The 26,773-nt window shown below is 49.0% G+C and overlaps 1 protein-coding gene across 1 annotated transcript in view; it reads right to left on the reverse strand.

Annotated features, from left to right (window-relative positions):
* Nucleotides 1–2,701: 2,701 nt before the first annotated feature.
* The window catches only part of RNFT2 (ring finger protein, transmembrane 2), a 64,684-nt gene continuing 40,612 nt past the window's right edge, over nt 2,702–26,773 (reverse strand). The window contains exons 7-10 of the mRNA XM_021698666.1: nt 12,467–12,616; nt 11,176–11,241; nt 10,940–11,041; nt 2,702–2,836 (exon numbers count right to left, since the gene is read on the reverse strand). Of these exons, the coding sequence (XP_021554341.1) occupies nt 2,702–2,836; nt 10,940–11,041; nt 11,176–11,241; nt 12,467–12,616 (453 nt within the window). The remainder of the gene's footprint in view (nt 2,837–10,939; nt 11,042–11,175; nt 11,242–12,466; nt 12,617–26,773) is intronic.

Genomic DNA, 26,773 nt, shown 5'->3' on the forward strand with positions numbered 1-26,773 from the left:
TTAAAAACGCCAAAGGCAGCTCTGTTCAGCCCAGAGCAAAATTACTAAGAGATTCCAGGACTCACTTTACATGTCCTCTTTCCAACACAAAGTCTTAGGCGCTTGGAATGTGAGAATGTCTCTCACATTCTCCTCTTATGAAGGTAATGAGCCTGTTCCACCCAGGTCCAAAGCTTGCCTTTTTATTCTCACATTTATTATGCCCAAGATCTACACTAAGAGGGCCATTTCTAAGAGTTTCAGGAACTTGAGACAGTGAATCATAAAATAAGAGCAGGATACTCCAACACAATATGCGATCAATCCTGCTTATAACAAAGGAGTTGCAGAGCCAGGATGGGCAATGGAGAATGTTCTTCTTTCCCAGTGACAACCCTTGGCTGCTTTTACCCTGTGGTGGGGAACATATGCAGCCTAATGTTTGGGAGACTCTTCACTGGCCGCTGTTCCTCCTTAGGGCAGAAGTTCTTCCCATCCAAAAGAAAACCTCCAGATAGAACTTTCCCCTAGAGGGTAGGGAATGAATAAGTAAAATCCTAAACGAAATCATCCCACTTGCCCCCAAGTATCCCCCATGTGTGGCACTGTTTATAACGTCAGAGGCATGGCTCGTTATCTGAAGATCGTTAGAGATGTGTGGGTTTCTTTTCTCTTTTTTTGGTGGCATGAGTAAAATTGGCAAAACCACGGGTGCCTTCCCCACGACTCTACATTGTTAGTGTCCCTGGCTCCAGCAGATAATACACAAGGTTTCATCATCCTGGAGATGGCTGTGGGGAGGTGAAGTGACTTCCCAAAGTCATGCAGAGTTTGGAATCAGAATTCCGCTCTGTCACAAGCTAGCACGTTAATAAATCTTCTCCAGCTCCGATTTCTTGTGTCTCTTTGATGGCATCTGCAGGCAGGGTGATCTTTCTGATAAAAACCAGCCACAGAAGCTCCTGTTGCTTCCCTTTGGTTCTTCATCAAGGCAGGGGGACCAGAACAGCCGCATCCACCCGGCCCCCTTTCCCTCCGCTTCCCCTTCCGACTTGATTATCCAGGCAAGTGGGATTGTAACATCGCTGTAGCCATTGCCATAGTAACAGAGCTTGAAAGATGTCATGCTGCCCTGGAAGGGATGTCTTGCTGGGTACCAGGAAAGAGCCAGGGATGTCAGGCACAGGAAAAGGTCCCGGCTTGATAGCACGTGGGGGCAAACGTCCTGAAACTGCTAGGGATGGGGTGGGCTTGTTATTACTGGCGGAGAGCAAGGTGGCAGCTAGTCTCCCACCATTTCTGCTGGGGCTTTGTTGTTAATCTGCTCACGAGCCACAAGATTGATGTCTCTGTAATGCCACTGGCACCAGCCCATTGTGCTGAGGTTGACGGTGAGTGAGCAGAGTGGGGAGAGGGTTAGGGGCAGGCAAGATTCCAGAAGCTTCTAAGTGATCACCTGTCCCATCTTGTCCCACATTCAAAGCAGGGAGGGTCTCACAGGTGGAGAAGCTGTTCCGTTACAGAGACCAGCAGCTCTGCTATAGAGATGACAGACACCCTGAATGCTACTGCATCCTACGCCACCACCCTGGCTTGTGGAAAAACCCATAACGTGGATCGTTCATTTTGCTCTCTGGGCCACCAGGGGAGAAGGCGATGGCCACAGGCACTGTAGACAAGCTGAGCCCCAAGTGAGGGACAGGACAAGAGCAGAAGGAGGAGGAGAGAAACGAAGACAGGTGTGGTGACCCAGTGATATCGGCATCGGGACCAAAGCTGGCCATTCCTGATACCCAAATGCAATTGAGCATCCCGGCCAGAGCCCAGGAAAATTGTAATTTTAAAGACCAACTCTTTTCATGAATCCAGCCACAGCTAGATTTCCAGAGCCAGTGCTCACCGTTGGCATCCTCAGTGGGGCCCAAACCAAATGTGCTATGCACCTGGGCCACAGATGGGCATTAGAATCACCTCTCGTGCGTCTAAAAAGCCATGTCTGCTGGGCCCCACGTCCGCAGTGTCTGAGCAGTGGGTGAGCATGGTGGTTGAGAGGGTGCGCTCTGAAGCCAGACAGAGGGTCCACCCCTGCTAGCTGGGTGACCCTGGGGAAGTTACCACATGGAGCTCCATGCCTCAGTTTCCTCCTCTGTAAAACAGAGGAAACAACAGGACCTCCACCCCAGGGCTGTTGAGAGGATTACAAGAGGTCATCCAAGCAGGATGCTTAGCTGGCATGACGTGCTTGGCACACTCAATTATTGCAAGGACAAGGTGGGGCCCAGCACTTGTATTTGGGAAATGCTCCACAGTGATTCTAATCTGCAGACCTGCGCCGCCTGGGGAGAGGCAGTGATCTCCAGGCCCTTTCCCGGGCGCAGCATCAGGTCACCACGAGTTAAAGTAACCTGTCTATCACCAGTCCCTTCCCTTGGAGGGGGCAGGAGACCCACATGGGAAGAGGCCAGATCTGAGTCAGGAGGCTTGTAGGGGAAGAACGGCCGCACCAGGGATGCACGCACTGTGCCACAGAATGGAAGAGGAAGGTGAAGGTCGGGAGGACAGGGGCCTGGCTTTAGGGAAGGAGGTGGAGAAAGGCAGGAGGCACGATCGTAAATGCTTGAGGCCCGTGTTCCAGGAAGTCCGCAGAGCCGGACCCAATCACGCGGGCCATCCCTCGGCTCCCAGAGCGTGCCTGGGAGCTGGGATTCCTCGTCCCTCAGCCCTAATACACCTGGAAGTGTGCCGAAGTGGCCCCATCCTTCCAGCAGCGCAGGGTATCCACGGCAACCGAGCGGCAGAGCGGGCAGGTGCGCTCCCGGTCCAGCCAGAGGCAGAGGCACTCTTCACAGAACACGTGCTGTGGGGACAGCAAGCAGGACGACTGGGGACACTGCAGCAAGTGTCCCCTATGTGCCAGCCGCAGTCCCAGGAGCTGGGGACACAGCAGTGGACAAAACAGACAGCCCCTGCCCTCGTGGTGCTTGCACTCTACTTGGGGAGATGACTGGTCCCTTGAATCTCCAAAATGTAGAGTACATCAATGATGAGTGCTGAGAAGAAAAGCCAGGGGAAGGGGCTAGGGAGTGCTTGGGAGGGCTGCTGTGTTCAGCATGGGGGGCCAGAAGGACTTTCACTGAATACTGACATTTGGGTGAAGACTGAGCCCTGAGGATCTCTGGGAAAGAGTGCTACAGGCAGAAGGAATGGCTTGTGCAAAGGTCCCGGGGCAGGAGTATGTCTGCTGTGCAGCTGAGTCTGGGGCTGAAGGGTGGGAGGTGGGGGATGAGGTCAGAGAAGCTATGGAGGGGTAGAGATTGCATAGGGCTCTGTGGGCATCATGAGGCCTTTGGCTTTTATTCAGAAAGAAATAGGGAGCCATGGTAGGGCTTTGAGCAGAGGAGTGACCTGAACAGGATTTGCATTTTGAAAAGATGACTTTAGTTGATGGGTTGAGAACAGAGCTCAGGGGTTAAGAGAAAGGCAGGGAGACTGGAAATATCAATGAGTTCTACCACTTTCTGGCCATATCACTTGGACAAGTGACTCAACCTCCCAATGCCTCAGTTTCCTCATCTGTAAAATGGGAGAAGGTCAGGAGGAAGTGGAGGGAATCCCCCCTTTTTCTAAGTAAGCTCAATGCCCAACGTGGGGCTTAAACTCAGGACCTCAAGATCAAGAGTTGCATGCTCTACTGACTGAGTCAGCAGGGGCCCCCAAAATGCTGCTAAGAGTACTCCACTCATAAGAAGATTGCTTCACATTAAAAGTGCTTCTACATAACAGTCGAAGGCAGTGTACGATTCTCAGCTGGAGCCTGGATGGGGGGAAAACCCTAACTATGCAGGATATTTTGAAGACAGGTGGAGAAATCTGGATATATACCATATATTAGATAATATTTTACATCAATTTTAAATTTCCTGGGTGTGATGGTGGAATTGCAGTATAGGAGAGAATGTCCTTGTTCTTCAAAGGTAAACACTGTAATATTTTCGGATGAAGAATCAAAATGTCACCAACTTATTCTGAACCGGCAAGGGGGAAAAACAGTTACATCAAGAAAAAGCAAATGGAAAATGTTAATGATTAGTGAATCTAGATGACAGATAAAAGGGTGTTCATTCTACTGTCCTTTTGCTCTGTAGCTTTGAAATTTTTCAAAATAACACTGATAATTTAAAATGATAATATGAAAATCCCAATACAATGTTTCTTAAAAGTTTAAAAAAATTAAAAAAGCACTTAGAACAACGCCTGGTCAATAGTAAGTGTGCTATCAATGTTGGCTATTATACAGTAGGAGTTATTATTACATTTTATCTATTTATTGTTTATTATCTTTCCCTCCGTGCCAGGCTGTAAGCTTCTTGTAAACCCACTCCTAGCACGGTGTGCAGTAGGTGCCTAACTGCAAACAGTGTTCTAAAGGAGAACTCCATGATGCTCTATGCAACAGGGGACCAGTCTGATGCAGGGGGTAGTCCAGGAAGGCTTCCTGGAGGGGGGCACACTTGTGTTAAGGCCTGAAGGATGTTTAGCAGTTGAATGGGTGAAGAGAGGGGGTAGGGATAGAGCATTCCAGGCAGATGGGAGCAGCTGTGCCAGGCTCCTGAGGTGGGACAGCATTGAGGCACTCAAGGATGGCCAATGTGGCGACAGCAGGAGAGCGTAGGGAGTGGGCGGCAGGAGGTGAGCAGGCCACACAGAACCTCGAAGGCTGCGCCTGGACTCTCACCGGGGTCTGGAGGGCAGGACCCAGGGGTCAGCAGGCCCAGCAGCTTCTCTGGACTCCCACCCAGGGCACTCAAGGCCCTCCATGATGGTGTCCTCCCCTCTTCCTCCTCATCACCCGCCCCAACCCCGCCCGGGGTAGCCAATGTCACTGGCACACAGGATGACCTGCAGTGCAAAGCTTAGTCATACTGCTAAGCCTCAGGGCAAGCTGTAATGTCTGTCTGGGGTGCCCTGATGCCCTTCCTCCATCCTTACCAGCTGGTGGGTGCCTACTTCTTGCAGAAGACTTAGCCCAAGCCATGACACCTCCCCTTCTCCGTGACGTCCCCTGTCCTCCATGCCTCACTGTCTCCTGCAAATCTAAGTGCTGGCTGTGCCTTCCCCTTACAGGTTCCTCCTGGGGAGCGTGTCTCTCGCAGCATCACATGCACGCCTCTGGAATGATCCATAAACTCATCTGTCTTGTTCACTGCATTAAGGGCTTCAGGAGAGCAGGGACCACACTCCCAACACGGTTCTGAGCACGCGGCAGATGCTCAGGAAATGTCTGCTCAACGAATGAATGAGACTTAACTTTGTTCCCCGGGAAAAGGAGGTACTTACATAGAAGAAAGCAACACAAGCCCTGATCACGGGAAGCTCAATACTTGAGTCAGGTGAATGGGAAATGAGCCAGCTTTTCATTCCTTCCTTCAAAAAAACATTCCCTGAGGCTCTCACACGTCTCATTCAGTGGTTCTCAAATGTTTTGGTCCCAAGACCCCTTTACAGTCTTAAAAAATCACTGATGATCTCAAAGAGCTTTTGTATATGTGGGTCAAATCTGGCTATATTTACCGTATTAGAAATTGAAACCAAGACTACACAAGCACGTGAAAATGAAGCCAGGGGGTACCTGGGCCACACTTTGAGAACCACTCTTCTAACTGCTCATTTACCATTTGCCCTGCCATTTGGGTGGTAAACTTCGTGAGGGCAGCGACTGCGGTCGTGTTCCCATAGCCCAGCCCTGAGCCTGCACAGAGTAGGGACTCTGTAGATGTAGCTGACAAAGGAATGCCTTCCTGGGTAGGTCAGGTGGGAGATTCTGGAGATACCAGCATGGTTAAGACCTGGCCTCTCCCTTCTGGCAAGAAGGGATCCCTTCTGGGCTGGGAAGTGTAGGATCGGGTGGGTTTATGGTCAGTGGGGAAGAACACACACAGCTGCTAAGTAGTGAGGCTGGAATCCAACTTCAGGGATGCAGTAGGCTGACTTTGGTTATGACTCCCAGTGATCTCCTCCTCCTGGGATTCACACCCTGTGTAGCCTGTCCCCTCCCCTTGAGTGCAGCTGTACTTAGTGACTTGCTTCAAGCCAACGGAATACAGTAAAGAGGATGGGACGTCACTTCTGAGATTAGGTTACAGCAGACGGGGCCTTCCCTCTTGCTCGCAGTCTTTCTTGGGCTTCTCACATGTTCGTTCTGATGAAGTCAGTGTGACAAGGAAGCCGGGGTAGCTTTTGGCCACACCAGTCAGCGAGGAACGGAGGCCCTTGGTCCTACAGCCCACAAGGAACTGAATCCTGCCACCCACACATGACTGAGCTTGGAGGCAGACCCTTCCCCATGGTACACTGACTGGTGTCCTGACTGCAGCCTGGGAGAGACTCTGAAGCAAGGGACCCAGCTGTGTTGGGTTGCTGGATTGCTGACTCATGCAAACTGTAAGATGATAAATGCTAGTTGCTTTCAGCCACAGAGTGTTGGGGTCATTTGTTAGGCAGCAATGGGTAACTGATACAAGAGGTGTCTGCCTTCATAGTGAATACTCTTGCCCACCACATTCTATTTATACTGGTCACACATGGAGATGTTTATAGCACTCAATTGTAAAAATGACATTACTGAAAGTGTGGCTACTATCAGATAAGGGACACACACACACACAGCCCTAACCACAGATCCTCTTCAATCACATAAACCCAGCCAGCTTTGTCTAGATTTAGAATTAAACACTTACACTGAGTATTGGCATAAAACGCTATGCTTTTCAAAACCCACACACAGAATACATGTCATCTCACTCGACTGTACTGAAGAGCCTGCAAGCTGCGCAGGGCACGCATTTTCATTCCTGGGTGACAGAGGACATGGAGGGTCAGTGCCGCAAAGGAACGTGTTGCTACGGGTTGCAAAGTTAGTGCTGGGACGCTGTGGGTGCTTGGAAAGCACCTGATGCGTAAATGCATGGATGGAGGAGTCAGCACACAGGCTGAGCTGCGCAGGGCACAGCACGCTCCTAGGAATTTCTGGGAAAAGGGCTCTAATATTTTTTTTAAAGATTTTTATTTATTTATTGAGAGAGAGAGAGAATGATAGAGAGAGAGCATGAGAGGGGGGAGGGTCAGAGGGAGAAGCAGACTCCCTGCCGAGCAGGGAGCCCGATGCGGGACTCGATCCCAGGACTCCAGGATCATGACCTGAGCTGAAGGCAGTCGCTTAACCAACTGAGCCACCCAGGCGCCCCTGGGCTCTAATATTTTAATGCAGCCTTGAGGACATCTCAGAGCAAGAGGCCGCATCTGGGGGAAAGGTCCTGGCCTCTGGAATCCAGTGCTCTGGGTTGGAATCTGGTTTTGCTGCTGAGGAGCAGAGGGGCCTCAGGCAAGTCTGTCCTTTCTCCTTGCTGAGCCCACCTCTGTCTCTGTAATAGAGGGTCACTGTTTCCCCCACAAGGTGAGGGGAAGGATGGAAACAGCATGAAATCAACAGGAGTCATCATTCTCTTGCCCTCTTTCCTTTACATTATCAATACTCAAACAAAACAAAACAAACTCACAGTGACCAAGGGCTAATTGCACTCTTGACTTTTCTCTTTGGAAAGAAATCTTTTAAATAAGCCAAGTTTCTGACTCTGTGTTCAAAGTGCCCTTTCCTTGATGCCCCATCACCTGGCAGGAGGCATGCCAGAGATACTTGGGGAATGACTAGCTGGGCAAGTGCATCTCTCTGAGTGAAGAGCTCTAAACTCTGGGAATGCCCAGGGTCTGCCTGACCAGCTTCCATTGACAATCTGTTTCCCAGGCTCTGATGGGGGGGCAGGGAGGGAGGTGGGTCATGTGTGTGTGACACACTGTGCTTAATTTGATGTCCCTTTGAAGGAGAGATAGGACGTTCCTTTAGCCTGGTGGGCTCTTCATCTATCCACTCATTCATCTGTCCTGTTCATCTATCCAACCATCCATCCATCTACCCATTCATTCATCTACCCATCCATTCCCCCATCTACCCACCTATTTGCCCACCCAGGTGTCCAACAATTTTTCCATTCACTCAGTCACCCACACACTATACCTCTATCCATGCACCTTGGTACTCATCTATCCACCCGTTTGCCTGGCTACCATCCATCTCCATCCCAACCATCCATCCATCCATCCATCCGATATTTACTGAGTTAGTACGATTCTCCTGCTAACAAGACAGACACGGTCACCACTCTCAAGTTTGCCAATGCTTTGGCAAAGAGGAGACAGACCTTACACAACCAGTTGCCCAATTAACTAGCTGACAACTGGGATAACTGCTATGAAGGAAAAACACAAGGATCTCTGAGGCCATACCGCTGGGAGCACCGGCTAGTCCCGGGAAGCAGAGTCAGGGAAGACTCTGAGGAAGAAACACTTGGCTCATTCATTCATTCAAAGTGCTCAGGAATGAACGAGGCCCTGTTGCCTCTGGAAGTTGTTTCTGTCAGTCCAGGCCCAGCTCCCGGCAGCAGAGCGAGCCTGGCTTGGCCAGGACTGTGGGCTCTGACCACCGCCGCGTGTGGCCGGTGCTCCTAGATCTGGGACAACCCTCCCGGGAATTCGAATCCAGCTTTGGGAAGACATCATGGCACCAGGAGAGGAATGGGAGAGAAGCAGACACACGAAGGCTGGGAGAGATTGCCAGAAAGGAAAAAGCAAGACTTTCACCTTGACATCATGTTCAAGTAATCGCTGCCATGGAGAAGGCTATGCAGATGGCTCTGAACCATATGAAAAGATGCTCAAGTGCGCTTGTAATTAGGGAAACGCAAGTTCAAACTGCACCGAGATCGCGTTTGTCACTTGTCAGGTTGGCCAGGCTCAGAAAAGGTTGGAAGGCACAGTGTGTTGGTAAGTGAGGGGAGCAAGAGGTCATGTTGCGCTCCGCACTGGGAGCGTAAACGGATACACTCTTTATGATGGGCAATTTAGCAATATCTGTCAAAACCGGATACCCTCTGACCTCGTAATTCCACCACTAGGAATTTATCCTACCAAGAGCTCGCACATGTGTGAAATGGAATGCATGCCAATAAGAGCCGATATGGACTGAACCCTGACCACGTGCCAGGTGCAGCTCTAAATGCTTCACTGGCATCAACTCATTCAGTCGACTCGATGGGCCCAGGTAGGTGCTATAGATCTCCCCATTTCTGACCTCTCAGGACAGCCACCATTGTAATTACAGAAGATTATAAACTACTAAATGCCCATCCATAGGGGAATGATAAAACCAACAGCGGCCCATCCACAAAGGGGGATGATATGCAAAGAAGGAGCAATCTCTTAAGACAGAGCTTCTAGTCAAAGAGGAAAGATGCAGAACACAGCTTGGGGAGAATATGCTATAACAGAGGTCTTTCTGAAAAATGACATGTGTACGTGTGTGTGTGTGTGTGTGTGTACATATAGTGTTTTAATTCTATAAAGCATCTCTCTGAAGATATAAAGGAAACTAGGGAGCTGGGGGGAGGGTAGGAGGCTGGTCATTGTTTTCCTTTTCGTATCTTTAAAAAAATAAACTTTTAATTTTGGAATAATTTTAGACTTATATAAAGGTTGCAAACATAGCGCAGAGAATCCTCATTTAGGCCCCTCACTAAGTTTCAATTCCCCAATATCGTCAGCTTGCTTTACTCGCCTTACTTTTACATCAAAGCCAAAACCCCATTGATTCATGACTAACCACTGAACTCCAAACTCTATCTGGATTACCTCAGACCAGTTTTCCTACTCATGTCCTTTCTCTGTTCCAGGCTCCAACCCAGGTCCAACGCTGCACAAACCCCCCATGACTCCCAACTCACGAGATCCTCAGTTCGAATTTCGAGTCATGCAAGCATATTTTCAATTTAAAAATAAATAAAATGCAAAAAAAAGAAACTTCCTAGCATTCCCCCAAATAGCAAAAAAAAAAAAAAAAGAAAGAAAGAAAGAAATTTTGCTGATGCCAAAAAAGGACCTCACTCACCTCCTGCCCTCTGAGGCCCGGGAGCAGGGGGTGGTGGTTGCCAAACAGGGGGGCATCCGTGCTCCCATTCTTACCAGGGTTCAGGCTGTGCCTCCTGCAAAAAGCCTTCCCAGCCTGGAACTCATCGCTCTCTGTCCGGGTCCCCCGGGATCCTGCATGAATCTCTCTTACACAGCACTTATGACTGCCTGCCTTGTTTCATAGTTATTTATGTATGTGTCTATCTCCCCAAGGAGACCGTGAGCTGCCCGAGCAGGGAACAGGGTCTGTGTGCCCTCTGCCTCCCCTCCCCGGTATCTGATAGGATGCTTTGCCTCATTTACATCTGCTGAACTGACATCTTAGCCCCTGATGTCAGGAGGAGGAGGAGTACGTTTAGGGAGCTAAAAGAGAGTAACCAGTACTTACTGCTATGGGTTGGTGGCCCACAATTAATAACGAAAACAAATGGTAATAGTAATTACAGTGATGATAAGAACTTTAACAAGAGCCATTTTTATGGGTGACTAATTCCAATTTAGCTCTTTCATCGATGATCTCATTTAATCATAATCATAGCTCTATGAGGTAGGTATTATGATGCCCATTTTATACACGAGAAAAAGCAAGGCTCAGGGAGAGGGAGTGATCCACCCTTGCAGGGTCCAGAGTGCTGCTGGGATTCCCACGCAGACTATTCTGACTATAACATACTGAATTTTTCATTTTTGATGCTTGACTGATAAATCCAGGGCTCAGAGAGGTGAAGGAACCTGCCCAGGATCACCCACCTAGGAAGAGGCAGAGCTGAGATCTGAACCCCAGGTCTGATCTGACTCCAGTCTTGACCATGCTGTTCCCAAAGACCCACCCCAGAGCTCTGAGGTTTGGTCAGGGGAGAGGCGCATGGGACTTCTGCTCGGGACACGGCCCCAGAGGTCCCCCAGCCTCCATCCCCTGATGGCTCTGCCCAGCCCTGCTCACCTGGCACATGAGGATCAGAGGCTCCCGGAACTCAGCCTGGCAGATGGCACAGATATCACCAGCTTCCGTGCATTGTTGCCCAGTGGCCCGGACGCCATAATTCTGTTTGAGGGAGGGGAGAGAGATAAGGCCAGCTGTGGACCCTCACTGGAGCGATGCCCTCAGGAGTGCTGTGAGAGACCTTTCCAGCACCTGGTTCTTTTGCCTTCAGTGGGGGCCATTTGAAATCTGCTCACCTGAGAGGTGCAGAGAAGCTTCAGGGCTTTCCTAACTCCGCCCACACGACCACAGATGTCAAATGACTGAAAAGAGAGAGGAGTATTGGCTGAAAAGTCTCCCAGGATTGTTTAGGATCTCTCTTACCACTCCCGATCAACCCCCACCGATCCCTGGTCTTTGACAACGAACATTTTCAGGACACTCTATCCCATTTGGAGCTCCTCATTCCCCTCAGTTTTGCTTGGCATTTGTCTTGCTGCCTTATGTCAATAGGCTCCCTTGCTAGCTGGGCCAGGATAGCAAATACATGACATACATCCTGCCTCTTCCCCCTGCCAAGCCCAGCACAGGCATTGCTAATTGATCACAGCACTCTGCTTCTGAGCCCAGCCAGCACTCCAGTCAGGTACTGCCAGTCGATCAGAATCAGCAGGCAAGAGAAGCCCCAGTGGCTTACAGGGCATGGATGGCCTGGCTAGTCCTGCTGGGAGAAAGGGAAGGGAAGAACACATTCCCCCAGGATTCTCTAGAGCCAGAAACAGAGAAGGGAGAAGAAAGAGGAGGATGTGTTTATGGTTAGGGGGGAAAACCCCGATTTGCGCCCAGGAATGGAAACAAGTGTTGGAGGTGGGCAATGTCGTCTATGGGTAAGAGCTCCAGGCCCTGGAAGCAGGCTGCCCAGGTTTGACACCCACTCTGTTGTCTTTAGCCCAGTGACGCTGGGCGAGTTGCTTCTCTCTGAGCCCCCATCTCCTCGCCCATAAATACAGGAGTAATAATGGAAATATGTGAAGGGAGAGCATCTGGTGAGCTTTACGGGCAAGAAATTAGGGTGGATTTAACCGCAAAAAGGAATGAAGTATTGATATATGCCACCATGTGGATGAACTTTGGAAACATGATGCTAAGTGAAAGAAGCCGGCCACAGAAGACCACATAGTGGAGGATTCCATTTATGTGAAATGTCCACAATAGGCAAGTCCATAGAGACAGAGAGCAGACTGGTGGTTGCCAGTGGCTGGGGAAGGGTAGTGAGCAGGAATGGGAGGGACAGCTTAATGGGTACAGGGTTTCTTTTTGGGGTGATGAAAATGTCTTTGAACTAGATGGTGGGGGTGGTACAGCCCTGTGTACCTGCTCAATGCAACGGAGCTGCACACCGTGAGATGGTTAGTGGTTCATTTTATGTTGTGTGCATTTTACCTCCCTTAAAAAAAAAAAAGATTCCAAGCTCCCCACTTGCCCCCAAGGCCCAGCAAATGAGTGGACCTTCCTCAGGCAAGCCCTCCAGCCCCCGGCCCACCTCACCTTGCAGAGGCTGTAGAGAACAATCAGGACCCCTCCTAGGAAGTAGCTGTTGGAGGAGTCGTCTCCCATGATGTATTTATACCACAGCTGGATCGGGACAAGCGATCGGAACAGCTGGCTCAACTCCTCGATGACCAGATAGAACTTTCCCTGCAACCACACAGAGAGCATCAATTATTATTAGCTGTAAAGGACCCAAAGGACCCAGCCGGGGGTCCCCCAGCCTGGGCAGTAATGACATTCCAGGTCACAGGCAGGCCATTAATCAGCTTTGGAAAGCACTCAGACCTGCTCCTAATGGGTTTGCGATATGGCCGGGGAGACGTGGCCCCTGCCCGCCGCCCTCACCCACTGCCCACCAGTGCCGAGGAGCAAAGCTCTGAGGATCGCATTTCAGGGAGGGAGAAACTGGACACTTCTGTTGGAGGGTTGGAGTGTGGGTCACTCCCTGGTGCCTGCTGCGGCATTGGGGGCACCATCCCTGGCCCCACACACAGATGCTCTTGTCTCGAGGGCTGACCCAGGCATCACGGGGGCCCGGCCTCCGGGGCATGGGCTGGATGGACAACAGGAAGCAAGTAAGGGCAGGCCCAGAGGTGGAGGGGGATATGCGTTCTCCTTCCCAGCTCCATCACCTACAGTCTGCAAGGAGGCAGGGGAACATCTGGGCAAAGGAGATGCATTTGGGATTCAGATGGGGCTGGGTTTGAAGCTTGCATTGCTGCAAGCTCATGGGCCCCAGCTTCCTCATCTATAGAATGGGAACCACAATTCCTGTCTTATAGGTTGCTCTGAAGATTCACAGAGAGCATCTAGCACTGTGCCTGGCACGAAGCAGTACTCAACCAATTCTATTTCCCTTCCTCCCTTTGCCCTTGGACAAGTCCCTCCAGCTTTCTGTGGCCTGAGCTATAAAATGAGACGAAAATAACCCCACTCCGTTATGTCTAATAAATTTAAACATGCGGGTGCCTGGGTGGCTCAGTTGGTTAAGCGACTGCCTTTGGCTCAGGTCATGATCCTGGAGTCCCGGGATCGAGTCCCGCGTTGGGCTCCCTGCTCGGCGGGGAGTCTGCTCCTCCCTCTGACCCTCCCCCCTCTCATGTGCTCTCTCTCTCTCATTCTCTCTGTCTCAAATAAATAAATAAAATCTTAAAAAAAAAAATTTAAACATGCACCTACTTATGACCCAGCATCTCCACTTCTATGTATGGACCCCAGAGAAATGAAAATATATCTGCTTATATGCAAATGATCATATAGCAATTCTATTCATAATACCTCCAAGCTGGAAACAGCCCAAAAATCTTATCAGTGGAAGAATGGATAAACAAATTGTTGTATATTTATACAATAGAATACCACTCAGCAATAAAAACGAACAGATGACTGATATACACAACAACATGGATGAGTCTCACACGCATTATGTCCAATCGAAGGAGACAGTTATAAAAGAATATATATTGTACAATTCTCATTTATATGAAATCCTGGAATAGGTTAACACTAACCTGTTGTGAGAGAAATCAGATCAGTAGTTGCCTGGGCTGAGGAGGAAGACTGACTATAAGGGGCATCAAGGAATTTGGGGGAGTGATAGAGGTATTTTATAATGCGATTGGGATGGTAGTTACACAAGTGTATATATTTGCCAAAACTCATTGAAATAGGGCTGCCTGAGTGACTCAGTCGGTTAAGCGTCTGCCTTTGGCTCAGGTCATGATCCCGGGGTCCTGGGATTGAGCCCCGCATCAGGCTCCTTGCTCAGCAGGGAGCTTGCTTCTCCCTCTCCCTCTGCCTGCTGTTCCCCCTGCTTGTGCTCTCTCTCTATCTCTCTGACAAATGAATAAATAAAATCTTTAATAAAAAAACTCATTGAAATATATGCTTCAAATCTGCACATTTTTTGGTATTTAAATTACACCTCAATAAAGCTGATTCAAACAAACAAACAAACAAACAGAGAGAAGCAACCATCCCTGCCTCAGGCATGCAGAGCCTTAAAAATGTGAATAGCATTTGCTCCAGCAATTCTATTTTTAGGAATTCATCCTAACAAAATAATCCGGGATATGTGCTGAGATGTGTAAGAATGGTCATTGCAGTATTCTTTGTAACAGTACAAACAGACACAAGTAAATAAATGTACAACAAGAGGGTCTGGTTATGGTGGAGATCTATAATGGAAAGCCGTACAGCCATTCAAACATTATCCTGAAAAACAGCAACTTGACTGTGAAGAAACCCAGCACATATCATGTTAACTGAGTGATCAAGGTTTACACCCCCAGCAGTAAGTTATATGGACGGCCTGGACCCCCTGATGTGATGGACTGAGAAGAACATAGTTATCACCTCCGTGGTTATTCTGGTCAACAATGTATAAAACCTGAACTGAGCCATGAACTAATAAGAGACACATCCAAATGGAGGGTCATTCTGCAAAAGAAATGTCCAGCACTCTTCAGAAGTGTCAAGGTCACAAAAGACAAAGACAAGATCAAGGAACTGTCAGGTCAGAGAGGATTAAGGAGATATGACAGATGAATGCAATGTGGGATCTTGGATTCGATAATCTCTGGACTATGAAAGAGACGTTAGTGGGACAATTGGCAAAATCTGGTAAGGTCTGTAGTTTTCGTTAATAGTAACGGCAATGATGTTAATTTCCTGGCTTTGCTAATTTTACTGTGGTCATACTAGATGTTAACATTAGGGGAACCTGGGGGGACGGTATGTGGCGAGTCTCTACTATTTTTGCAACTTTTTTTTTTAAGATTTTTTAAAAATTTATTTATTCGACAGAGAGAGACACAGCAAGAGAGGGAACACAAGCAGGGGGAGTGGGAGAGGGAGAAGCAGGCTTCCCGCAGAGCAGGGAGCCCGATGCGGGGCTCGATCCCAGCACTGTGGGATCATGACCTGAGCCGAAGGCAGACGCTTACCAACTGAGCCACCCAGGCACCGCTTGCAACTTTTCTTTAAGTCTAAAATTTCAAAATGGAGGGGCGCCTGGGTGGCTCAGTCATTAAGCGTCTGCCTTCGGCTCGGGTCATGATCCCAGGGTCCTGGGATTGAGCCCCGCATCGGGCTCTCTGCTCGGCAGGAAAGCCTGCTTCTCTCTCTCCCACTCCCCCTGCTTGTGTTCCCTCTCTCGCTGTGTCTCTCTCTGTCAAATAAATAAATAAAACCTTTAAAAAAATAAATAAAATTTCAAAATGGAAAGGTAAAAAACCATCCTGGTGAAGGATATCTATTGACTTAAGGAAATACTCACATAATAGTTCTGAGTGGAAATGTGCCCCATAAATGCAGAAATATTTATTTTTTTGTGTGTTTTTCTGCCTTTTCCATTATTTTCTTTTTTTTTTTTTTGTACTGAGCATATGATATATTTACATTCAAGGGGAAAAAAGGTTATAAAAACACGTTGCCTATCCATCGAATGGATGATGACTGGGATGAGGATAGAGACTTTCTATCTACCCCGCTATATTCCATCTTGATGGGCCTAGGAAGGGGGCCCCTTGAAGCAGATGTGCCCACATCTGCTAAGGACCAAGGAGGGGCATCCAGTTGTCCACTCACCCTAATGCCTGACCTTTGTGACTATTTGGCTGCGCCCTTGTTTAAGGGCCCTCTATCCCCTCCAGACTCCCACCAGTCCCTGACCCCTGGACATATCCCCCAGAGGGGAATGCTGGTTCCCTCTGCAGCCTGTGGGAAGGTGGAGGTGACTGGGGAGCAGAGATGTGGGGGATGGCCGCCATGCTTGTTCTACAAGCCAATGGTGTGGTGGGAGCAGGAACAATGGTACAGCAGCTCAGTGGATGGCTAAGGCTGCTCAAGCTCTGTCCACGTCCTGACAGCAGGCCCCAGGCTCTGCTGAATACCCATGTTGTGGGCTTTGTTTTCCTGCACCACCTCAGCCTCAGAGGCCCCATGCTTTCAACTGCGCTCACCCAGGGTCACTCAACTACTGCCTGTTCCAGCTCATTCTGCGCCAATAGGCCAGTCTCTCCCAGTGTTCAACCTAACTTGCTTTTGTCGCTCCTCCTTGAATTCAGTGAACCTCCAGAGAATGCTCCTTTCCTTTCTTCCTCTCCTCCTTCTCTCCCATCCATGCATCCATCAATGTATCCATCCTTCTTTCCATTCTTCCTTCCCTCCCTCCTACTTTCCCTCCTATTCATTGATGTCCCTCCCGCCACCTTCCATTACTGGACAGCCATTACTTACCAGACAGAGCACGAGGCTCTGGTGATACTAACATGATCAAGACCTTGTCCCTGTTCTCAGGGAGCTCACTACCTAATGAGTAAGATAGACGCTAGACAAATTTTTGTAATATAGTGTGGTACAATTCGGCTAGAACTGAGCACGAGGGGGCCCCAGAGCTGAGGTATGGGGTGGGAGTGGGAGCGGAGAAGTGATTAGGTAAATCTTCTAAGACCTAAGAGAAGGTATCATCCAAGCTGATCTTGAAATGTTTGCTACGCAAAGTGTGGTCCCTGGACCATCTGCCTCAGCACTGAAGAAAAGCTTGTTAGAAATGCAGAATCTCACACCTCACCCCGGACCTGCTGAAACAGAACCTATAATTTAACCAGTTTCCCAGGTGATCTGGGTACATATTCAAGTTTGAGAAGCACTGTTTTAGTGGATAAGTAAGAAGCAGAACGATGAAGGAAATGTGGGGAGGATGAGGAAGAACAGGTGTCCTAGAAACTCAAAAGTGACAGAACAGACAGTGGCCCCATGCCATCTTGGTGAGCAGCCTCCTACTCTGTCTGCCTGGCCTCAAGGTGGGGGAGGACATGACCACCTCATGAAAGATCCTATGTCCCTGTGTCTCTGGAAACCCCTGCAGGCTGGCATCTGGCTAACTCTGGGGACAGACCCTGCTGTCCCCTCTCAGGCGAATCTTTTTTTTTTTTAAGATTTTATTTATTTATTTGAGAGAGAGAGCGAGCAAGCGAGAGAGCACAAGCAGGGGGAGCGGCAGAGGGAGAGGGAGAAGCAGGCACCCCACTGAGCAAGGAGCCCAATGCCAGCTCGATCCCAGGACCCTGAGATCATGACCTGAGCCGAAGGCAGACACTTAACCGACCGAGCCACCCAGGCACCCTGTCTCTCAGGCAAATCTTGCCCAACCAGGCTGGCTTGGCTGTTAGGGGTGCAGCCTCAAGAGCCAGACAGACTGGGGTCAGATCCTGTCAACCACCCCTTCTTACCACTGCTTTTATTCAGCCTTGGTCACTGTCTTTGGATCCCCAATTCTCAGGTTCCATTAGCTGTGGGCGAGTTCCCTGGTCCAGGCCCCAAGCTTCCTACTTGCCGACGAGCAGGTCTAGATCAAGGGTTGGCAACGTTTTTCCGCAAAAGGCTAGATCATGAATACTTTGGCTTTGTGGGTCATACAGTCTCTGTCACAGCTATTCCCCTCTGCTTTTATAGCACAAAATCAGCTATAGACAACAGGTAAACACACAGGCATGGCTAAAGTTCCCAGAAAACTTTGTTTACAAAAACAGGTATCAGGGTATATTTGATTTGTGGCCTATGGCTTGCCAACCCCGGTCTAAAACGTCAGAACCTGGAGAAGTCAAACCATGGTGGGAACTCCAACACATCCCTAGAAGTACCAGCTTCTTGGCCCTTCCTTCAGTTACTTCACTATGCAGACCAAGCTCTTCCTCTGCAGATGGAATACCGTCCCCTGCTCTCTGGAGAGTGAGCTAATACCTGTTCACTGTCCAGGCATCAGCTACCTGTCACGTGCTCTGGAAAGACTTCCCCAAGTCCTTAGTTACATCCGGCGCTCCTGTCATACCCACCGAATCACTCCTTCAGAGCACTTCTCACAATAGCTATAGAATTATTTCAGTGTCTGTCTCCCCCACCAGACGGTGAGCCCCGTAAGTGCAAAGATGATTTGGCTCCCGGTCGGTCATGTTGCCAGCATCTAGCAGAGAGGAGATGCTCGTCTTGTGACTGGGGACCTTTCTGAGGCTAGAGATTCCACCCTCATTCCCCACGTCAGCTTCTCAAGTTTGCTGATGGAGAAGGAGAGGTGGAAGAGGGAACTTCTCTTTAGAAGCAAGCAGCAATGTCACAGACAATCAAATAAAGGGAGTGTCTGCGTGGCACCATGCTAAAGGTAGCAATTAGCTGCTGGGGGGGGGGGCACTTGGAGAAGGAGATACAACCCCCCAGGGAAAACTGGGCATATCCCAGTGAAACCACCTCTCTCTAATTAAGCAGCTTTGTAATTCCAGGTTTCTTAAGCGTGTTATTTCTGACGACCACCAAATGGAATGTGTGGTTTCTCTGGGGTGTCAGGGGGCAAGGAGAAGTGATCAGATTGTGAGCCGTCTGTCCCCCACCCCCCCGCCACCCGTGAAGGGAAAACGGGTACGACTGCCACAGGACTGGGGCGTGCAGAGTTCTCCGCTGGGATTCTCATAAAGGGGGCGGGAGCAGCAGAGACGGGAAGGCGGGGTCCGTGCTGACTTCGTACTGCTAGAATGAAGGGGGGACGGGGACACGCAAAGTGAAATGGGAAACAAGGAAACAGCAGAGGGCTGACTCTGGGAGGGGGTGGTATATGCAGGCGAGCAGCCTGCTGAGAAGCAGGAGAAATGAACAGAGGAGGAGAATTTTTGAGAATGCACCTACGTGGGAAAGAGAATTTGAAGAACTCTGGGGGTGAGGAGGGAGGGGACAGACATCATCGGATAATGTTAGCAGCGTAATATATAAAGAACAGGTAGACAGGGATGAAAGATCTTTTACAATTCATAGTATTTATGCAGCTTTGCCTGTTTATGAATCTCTTTTGTGCACACTTTCTCATGTAGAGAAGCAGGACAGCAGAGCAGGTAAGGGAATGGGATTTGGGACTCCAAGGTCAGATCTGTACCTACTAAATTGGTTGATTTTAGACAATAATTTAATGGCTCTGAGCCTCCGTTTCTTCATCTGTAAATGGGGTTCAATACACACACACACACACACACAGTAGTATGCTGTCAAACCAGGTTTCTGGAAAACAACCAAAGAAGGCCCTGATTTGTGTGTTTGTCAATTTCTGTGGCATAAATACTCCCACAGGGCCCATTTCAAGCTGTCAAGAGTTTAACACCTGCTTGCAAGTTTCTTGAAAACTTAACCATCGGCTCTCGAACGCCAGGGCAACCTGCCTCCAACACACCATGGGGATTGTGTGAGGATCAAATGAGCAAATGAACCTAAGACCCAGGTAACCAGGGAGGCCTCCGTATGTGACAGGAGCTAGTAAGGAATCTCACGATCATCTGAGGAGATGGGCAATATTAATACCGAATTCTTTTGGAGATGAGAAATGTCAGTTCAAAAGAACTAAGGGACATCAGAATGAGACTGAAGTGCCATCTGGGACTTCCCAGCGCAGGCCCTGTGATATGTGGCAACCTCCACGGCCTTCCTCTTTACTTGCCCTTCCTCTCTAGCCACGGCTTGTGAGAAGCCCAACTACAAGGAGAGACCACGTGAAGAGGTCCTATAAAGAAGGAGACACTCTGGGACGCCTGGGTGGCTCAGTTAGTTAAGCATCTGCCTTTGGCTCGGGTCATGATTCCAGGGTCCTGGGATCGAGCCCCGCATCAGGCTCCCTGCTCAGTGGGGAGTCTGCTTCTCCCTCTGCCCCTCCCCTGCTCATGCTTGCGTGCTCTCTCTCTTCTTTCTCTCTGAAAGAAGTAGATAAAATATTTACAAGAGGGAGAGGCTCTGAGACTACAGGTAGGAGAAAGAAGCAAGGCACCCAGCCAACAGGGAGAATGCTGGTCATTGCAGCTGCTGTAACTGATGCATCACACCTGTGAGTGAACAGGCCATCTCGGAGGGTCCAGCCCAGCAGACACCACGTGGAGACCAGCTATCCCTGGCGTGCCTTGACAGAACTCCTGACCCATGGAATCCTAAGTGATAATATCATGGTAGTTGCTTTGGGCCAAACAATACAAAACAAAACACAACCAAAAAAACCGAAAAGCATTCATCTGAGGGTACTTAGTGGGTGCTGTGGATTGAATCAAACCCCCCCAAAATTCCTATGTAGAAGCCTAACCCCCATGGGATGGTGTGAGGAGGTGGGGCCCTTAGGAGGTGATTAGGTTATGAGACTGGAGCCCTCAGGAACGGGATCGGTGCCCTTATGAGAAGAGACATGCTCGTTTCCTCTCTTTCTCTCTCTCTCTCCACCGCCCCCCACCTCATGTGGGGACACAGCAAGAAGACGGCCATCAGCAAGCCAGGAGGAGGGTTTTCACCAGGAACCAAATCAGCCTTGATTTTGGACTTCCAGCCTCCAGAGCTGTAAGAGATAAATGTCTGCGGTATTTTATTAAGGCAGGCTGAGTGGATGGACACAGCTGTAGAGTAGCCGGCCTGGGATTTGGATGCAGGTCTTCTGTCCTATTGACTGGGTTCAAATCCCAGCTCTGCCACTTTCTAGCTGTATACCTTTGGCAAGGTGCTTCCTTTCTGTGTGCTCAAACCCCTGAGATCATCTCGATTGTCCTCTCTCCGATAACCAATATCCAATCCATCTACGAATCCTATTGGAAACAGCTCTTTTGCTTCTGCTTGTCCTTCTGTCCTCGTCCTTCTATGGTTTTTTTCTTCACACGGTATCTAAAATGAGCTTTTCAAAATACAAGGCAGATCAAATCAACCCTGAGCTTGTACCTGTGAAAATCTGTCTCACCCGGAGTGACATTTGAAATCCTTGCCATGTCTTCCAGATCCTGTAAGATCTGCCCCCTGCCCACACGTGTGATGGGGCTGATGCGGGACAGCCAAGCGCAGTCCTACCTTAGGGCCTTTGCACTTGCTCTTCCCTCTCCCTGGAGCCCCCTCCTTCCTGAGATCTGCCATTTGGCTCCCTCACTTCCCTTGCATCTTGGCACAAATGTCACCTCATCAAGAAGGATCACAGAACGATGTACATAAAGCAACACCCCTGCGCTCCCTCCCCACCTCTCCCTGCCACTCTCCACCCTCTGTATTCTGCTTGCTTTTCTTTTCTTTTTTAAAAGATTTTATTTATTTATTTGAGGGAGAGAGAGTGAGAGAGACAAAGAGAGAGAGAGCACGAGCGGGGTGAAGGGCAGAGGGAGAAGCAGACTCCCCGAGGAGCAGGGAGCCTGATGTGGGACTCGATCCCAGGACCCTGGGATCATGACCTGAGCCGAAGGCAGACGCCTAACCAACTGAGCCACCCAGGCATCCCTCCTTTCTTTTTTTAAAGATTGTATTTATTTATTTGAGGGAGAGAGAGTGAGTGACAGAGAAAGAGCACAAGAGGGGGGAGGGGCAGAGGGAGAAGCAGACTCACCGCTGAGCGGGGAGCCTGATGTGGGGGACTTAATCCTGGGACTCCGGGATCATGATCTGAGCCGAAGGCAGTCGCTTCACCGACTGAGCCACCCGGGCGCCCCTGTACTCTGCTTTCATTTTCTTTATTACACTCGCCCTCTGACAGAGTCTATATTTCTTTCTTTTTTTTTTTTTTTTAAAGATTTTATTTAGGGCGCCTGGGTGGCTCAGTTGGTTGAGCGACTGCCTTCGGCTCAGGTCATGATCCTGGAGTCCCCGGATCGAGTCCCGCATCGGGCTCCCTGCTCAGCAGGGAGTCTGCTTCTCCCTCTGACCCTCCCCCCTCTCATGTGCTCTCTCTCTCATTCTCTCTCCCAAATAAATAAATAAAATCTTAAAAAAAAAAAGACTTTATTTATTTATTTAACAGAGAGAGAGATATCGAGAGCAGGAACACAAGCAGGGGGAGTGGGAAAGGGAGAAGCAGGCTTCCTGCCGAGCAGGGAGCCCAATGTGGGACTCGATTCCAGGACCCTGGGATCATGACCTGAGCCGAAGGCAGATGCTTAACGACTGAGCCACCCAGGCACCCCTATATTTCTTTGTTATGTGAATGTTAATCTCTGAAATACAGGCTCTGTGTCTTTCTGGTACCACCGTTTCTGTCCACAGAAGCTAGAACGGTGCTTGGCATCAAACAGGATGCTCAATACACCCCCCGGCTGAATGAAGAAGTGGGCCTCGGTGTCCTCATCTATAAACTGGAGGTAATAATAACATCCCTCCAAGGGTTGTGATGTTAGTAATATCAAATATATACATTGAGGGCTTTTTACTTGCCAGGCGCTGTTCTAAGCACTTTGCCTTAATTCATTTAGTCCTCATGACAACCTAGGAGATAGGAGCTATCACTAACCCTATTTTATAGAAGAGTAATCTGGGGCACAGAGAGGTTAGGTCACTTGCTCAAGGTCACACAGCCTGTAGGTGGCAGAGAGAAAATTTGAACCCAGACAGGCTGGCTCCAGAGGCCAGTTTAAAAATCCTTCCTGGTCAGAAAAATAGGTCACATGAGGAAAGAGCTTAAAACAAGGTGTGATGGGTCACCATATAAAAGTGGTGATTATTATTGTTATGGCTATTATAAAATGGCTATTATTATTGTTCTTGCGACTGCCTGTCAGCTAAAGGAAGCTCATTTTGGAGTAAAGAGCTAAAGCGAGATGTCACAGCCACTCTGGGTGGGTGCTGGCTGTCCCAGCCCGGCCAAGTTTCCTGGATAAATCTGGTGTGTGGCTGGAAGACAATGTTTGCCAGCACTCCTTAAAGGCTGGCTAAGGGCTGGTTAGCACTCCAGGACTGTGCCAAAAAGCCAGACACACTGCAATGAGGAGAAAGACAGCTGTGCCTCCTCTTAGGATATTCCTTGGAGAACACAAACCTGATTATTGAGGACCCCCTGCTTATAACGCTCCATGGCTCCCCACTGCCCTGAGGACAAAGCCTAAACAGCTTACCCAGCCTTCTCCATGTGGCCCCGTCTACACTGGAGCCATATGGCCACCTCGCGTGGGCATGAGGTTCCCGCTCACTTCTGCACAAGCTGGGCTTTTCCTTCCCCATCTTACCTTGCCACTCCTTCCCTGAGCTTCCATGGATCACCTCCCCCAAATCTATTCTGCTTTGGGGGTGACCTTGTGACCTAGATTGTGCCTACCGTCTAGGATTCCCATGAGCTTCCAAGTAAATCAGTGTTTCTCAGTGGTGTGGGACCCTGAGGGGGTCCCAGGACACTTCTGGGGGCTCTGTGAAGTCGAAATTATTTTCATACTAATACTAATACATTATTTGACACCTTTGCTCTCTACCAAGTGTACAACAGAGTTTTTCCCAAGGCTCATGACATGTGATTTGCAACAAATGAGAAAAATGCAGTGATCTTTTCTTGAGCCAGGTGTTAAAGAAATCTATTAAAAAAAATAAAGAAAATGCCTTTCTTCTCAGTAATTAAAAAATACAATTAAAGAAAAAATTAAAAAATGTTTCATTAAGATATGTTATTAATGTTAATGTATAATTGGCTGATTATTTTTAATTAATTCGTATTATACAAAGGTCAGTTTTTTTAAAGTTTTATTTATTTAAGTAATTTCTACACCCCACATGGGGTTTGAACTCATGACCCCAAGATCAAGAGTTGCATGCTCCTCTGACTGAGTCAGCCAGGTGCCCCCAAAAGGTCAGAGTTTTAATTTCTATGACAGTGAATGTGGATAGCTATAACTAATATAAAGAGAAGCTCCTTGGATCCTCAATACTTTTGGAAAAGTGTGAAGAGGTTCTCAAAAAAACATTTGAGAACCTCTGAGAAGCACCTGTCACAGAGTAAGTGCTCAGTAACTATTATGTGTGTTTCTTGGACTAGGCTGTGAGCTTCATGAGTGCAGAGAATCATATCCTGTTCACCATCTTTCCCCTATGCCTAGTCAGAGTGAGTCCCTAGTTGCTGGCTGCTACCCTATCCTTTCTCACCTACTTCTTTAGTCCTACAGTCCTCAGCTTTGTAACTGGATGCACAACTATCTTGAACAAAGACTGTTTCTCCCAGGTTCCCTTGCATCTAGATGCCACTTTGGTCACTAAGATATAGGATAAGTGTCATGTGACAACTTCAGAGAACCTTTCACTTTATTCTTCCCCCTTTCCTCCATCCTGCTGTCTGGAACTTGGACATGATGACTTGTGTTCTGGTTGCTATCTGGTTGCTATCCCACACCCTAGGATTACTGAAGCAGTGAGCTGGAAGGTGTCACATTACTAGGTTTGGGTTGCTCACCTTGGGTTTTGCATGGGAAAGAAATACACTCTTTTTACATTTAAGGCACTATTGTTTTGGGTTCTTTGTTGTTATTCACTTATTCCAATTCTAACTAATACTGAAGGCTTGGCATCCATTAGTGATCAACAAATGTTTGTTGAATGAATGAATGAATCAGTGAACGAGTAAATAGGTGGGCTAAATGATCATGGTTCAAACAGCTAGGTTTTTCACAGGAGTGGCTCATAGAGAGCCCTAATGCTGAAGGTGCTAGGAACTGAGGTCTGCATATAAGGAGGGGGAGGAAGGGGGTTGTCCAGTGACTGCTGGTTGGAGCACATGTGGGAAAGACATGCAGTGTAGAAGGAAGGAAAGAAGGATTTTGACATTGGGTACAAGTCCCAGCTCTGTCTCTTCCAAGCTGGTAAGGCCCTGGAGTCTGAGCGGGTACAGTGGTGAAGAACACGGATGCTGGAGTCTGATGACTGGGATTTGAATTTGGACTGTCTCTGACCGACTGACCTAGGGTAAGTCGCTTCATCCCTCTCTGCTTCAGTTTTCTCATTGGTAAAATGAGGATAAAGGTAACGCCTAGCTCCTAGGGTGGCTGGGAGGATAAATGAGCTAATGCAAAGAAAGCGTTGAGTCCAGTGCCTGGCTCATGGGAGTACCACGGCCCCTGCTAGCAGTCTGGCAAGCATAAAATATCTTCCAGACAAAATGAATTAAGCCTCATCAAACAGGATGGCAGTGGACGGGGAAGGCAGGATGGATTGATTTTCAGGGGCACCTGGGTGGCTCAGTCGATAAGCGTCTGCCTTCGGCTCAGGTCGTGATCCCAGGGCCCTGGGATCGAGCCCCGCATCAGGCTCCCTGCTCCGCGGGAAGCCTGCTTCTCCTTTTCCCACTCCCCCTGCTTGTGTTCCCTCTCTCACTGTGCCTCTCTCTGTCAAATAAATAAATAAAATCTAAAAAAAAAAAAAAAAAAGAACTGATTTTCATATGTTAGCCACGTATAATGTGAAATGGTGTTAAAAGTGCCAAGTTTGAAGTCAGATAGCTGGGGGTGCATCCTTTTTGCTGTGTGGCTTTGGGCAAGTTGTTCTCCCTCTCTGGGCCTCAGTGTTGTTTTGTGTGATGGCAGTATTGACCCAGCTCTGACATTCCGGACTTCTAAGCACTGTTACAAGAACTACTGGTATAAGAGTCTGTATTATAGCGTCACTTTTGGCTGTAAGTGACAGAAAGCCTACTTGAAGTAGGTTATAGAAAGATTGTGATGTACTGGGTCACGAAACTGTTGAAGGCAGGGGTGGCTCTGGTTCCAGTACAGCTGGGTCCAGGAGTGCAAACAATGTGGCCAAAGATCTCTATTTCTTTAGTTCTTTCCATCTCTCCTCTTTCCCATCTCTTGGTTCAGGCTGTCTCTGCTATTCTTGTGTGTAAGCTTCATTCACTCCTGAGAAGGCCAGGCCCTCTCCAGGTGGCAATCATGATGATGATGATTATAATTATTACTATTTCTTAGCTCTTATTATGTGCTAGGCACCACGCCACGCACAACACTTTGCGGGAGGTGCTATTAATGCTCCCACTTTACAGATGAGGAAACTGAGGCACAGAGAGCATTAGGTAACCAGACCCATGTGATGTGGGTAAAGTGCTGGATTCACCTATATCTGGTGGGAAAGATGACTACTGCCAGCCCCAAGCCAACAGTCTTAAAGCTTCAACTCCAACACGAAGGGAGACCTGTTTCTCCCTGGACCCATTCACCAAATGAATGGCAAGCCTCCATCCTTGGGACCAAGCTCAGAGGCCAAAGGAGGCCATCGGCTTCTATGATTGGCCGGGCCTGATCACATGGTCAGGGGTGGGCAGAGCGCCGTGACTGACAGCCTCATCAGAACCACAGTGAAAGGGCGAGGCGGCTCCCCCAACAAAAAGAGGGTGTCAGGAAAAGGAAAGCTAGCATAGGGCCACACAGAGTCTTCCTTGCAAAGCTCCTCCTTTCCCGTGGGGGGAAATAAGCAGGACTTGGGTCCACACCCGCACCTCCCCCCCCCCCCCCCGCCCGGGGGGGCCCGGGGGGGGGGGGGGGGGGGGGGGGGGGAAAGGCCCCTCCTCCC

This window comes from Neomonachus schauinslandi, chromosome 14 (genome assembly GCF_002201575.2).
Source record: "Neomonachus schauinslandi chromosome 14, ASM220157v2, whole genome shotgun sequence".
NCBI lineage: Eukaryota > Metazoa > Chordata > Mammalia > Carnivora > Phocidae > Neomonachus > Neomonachus schauinslandi.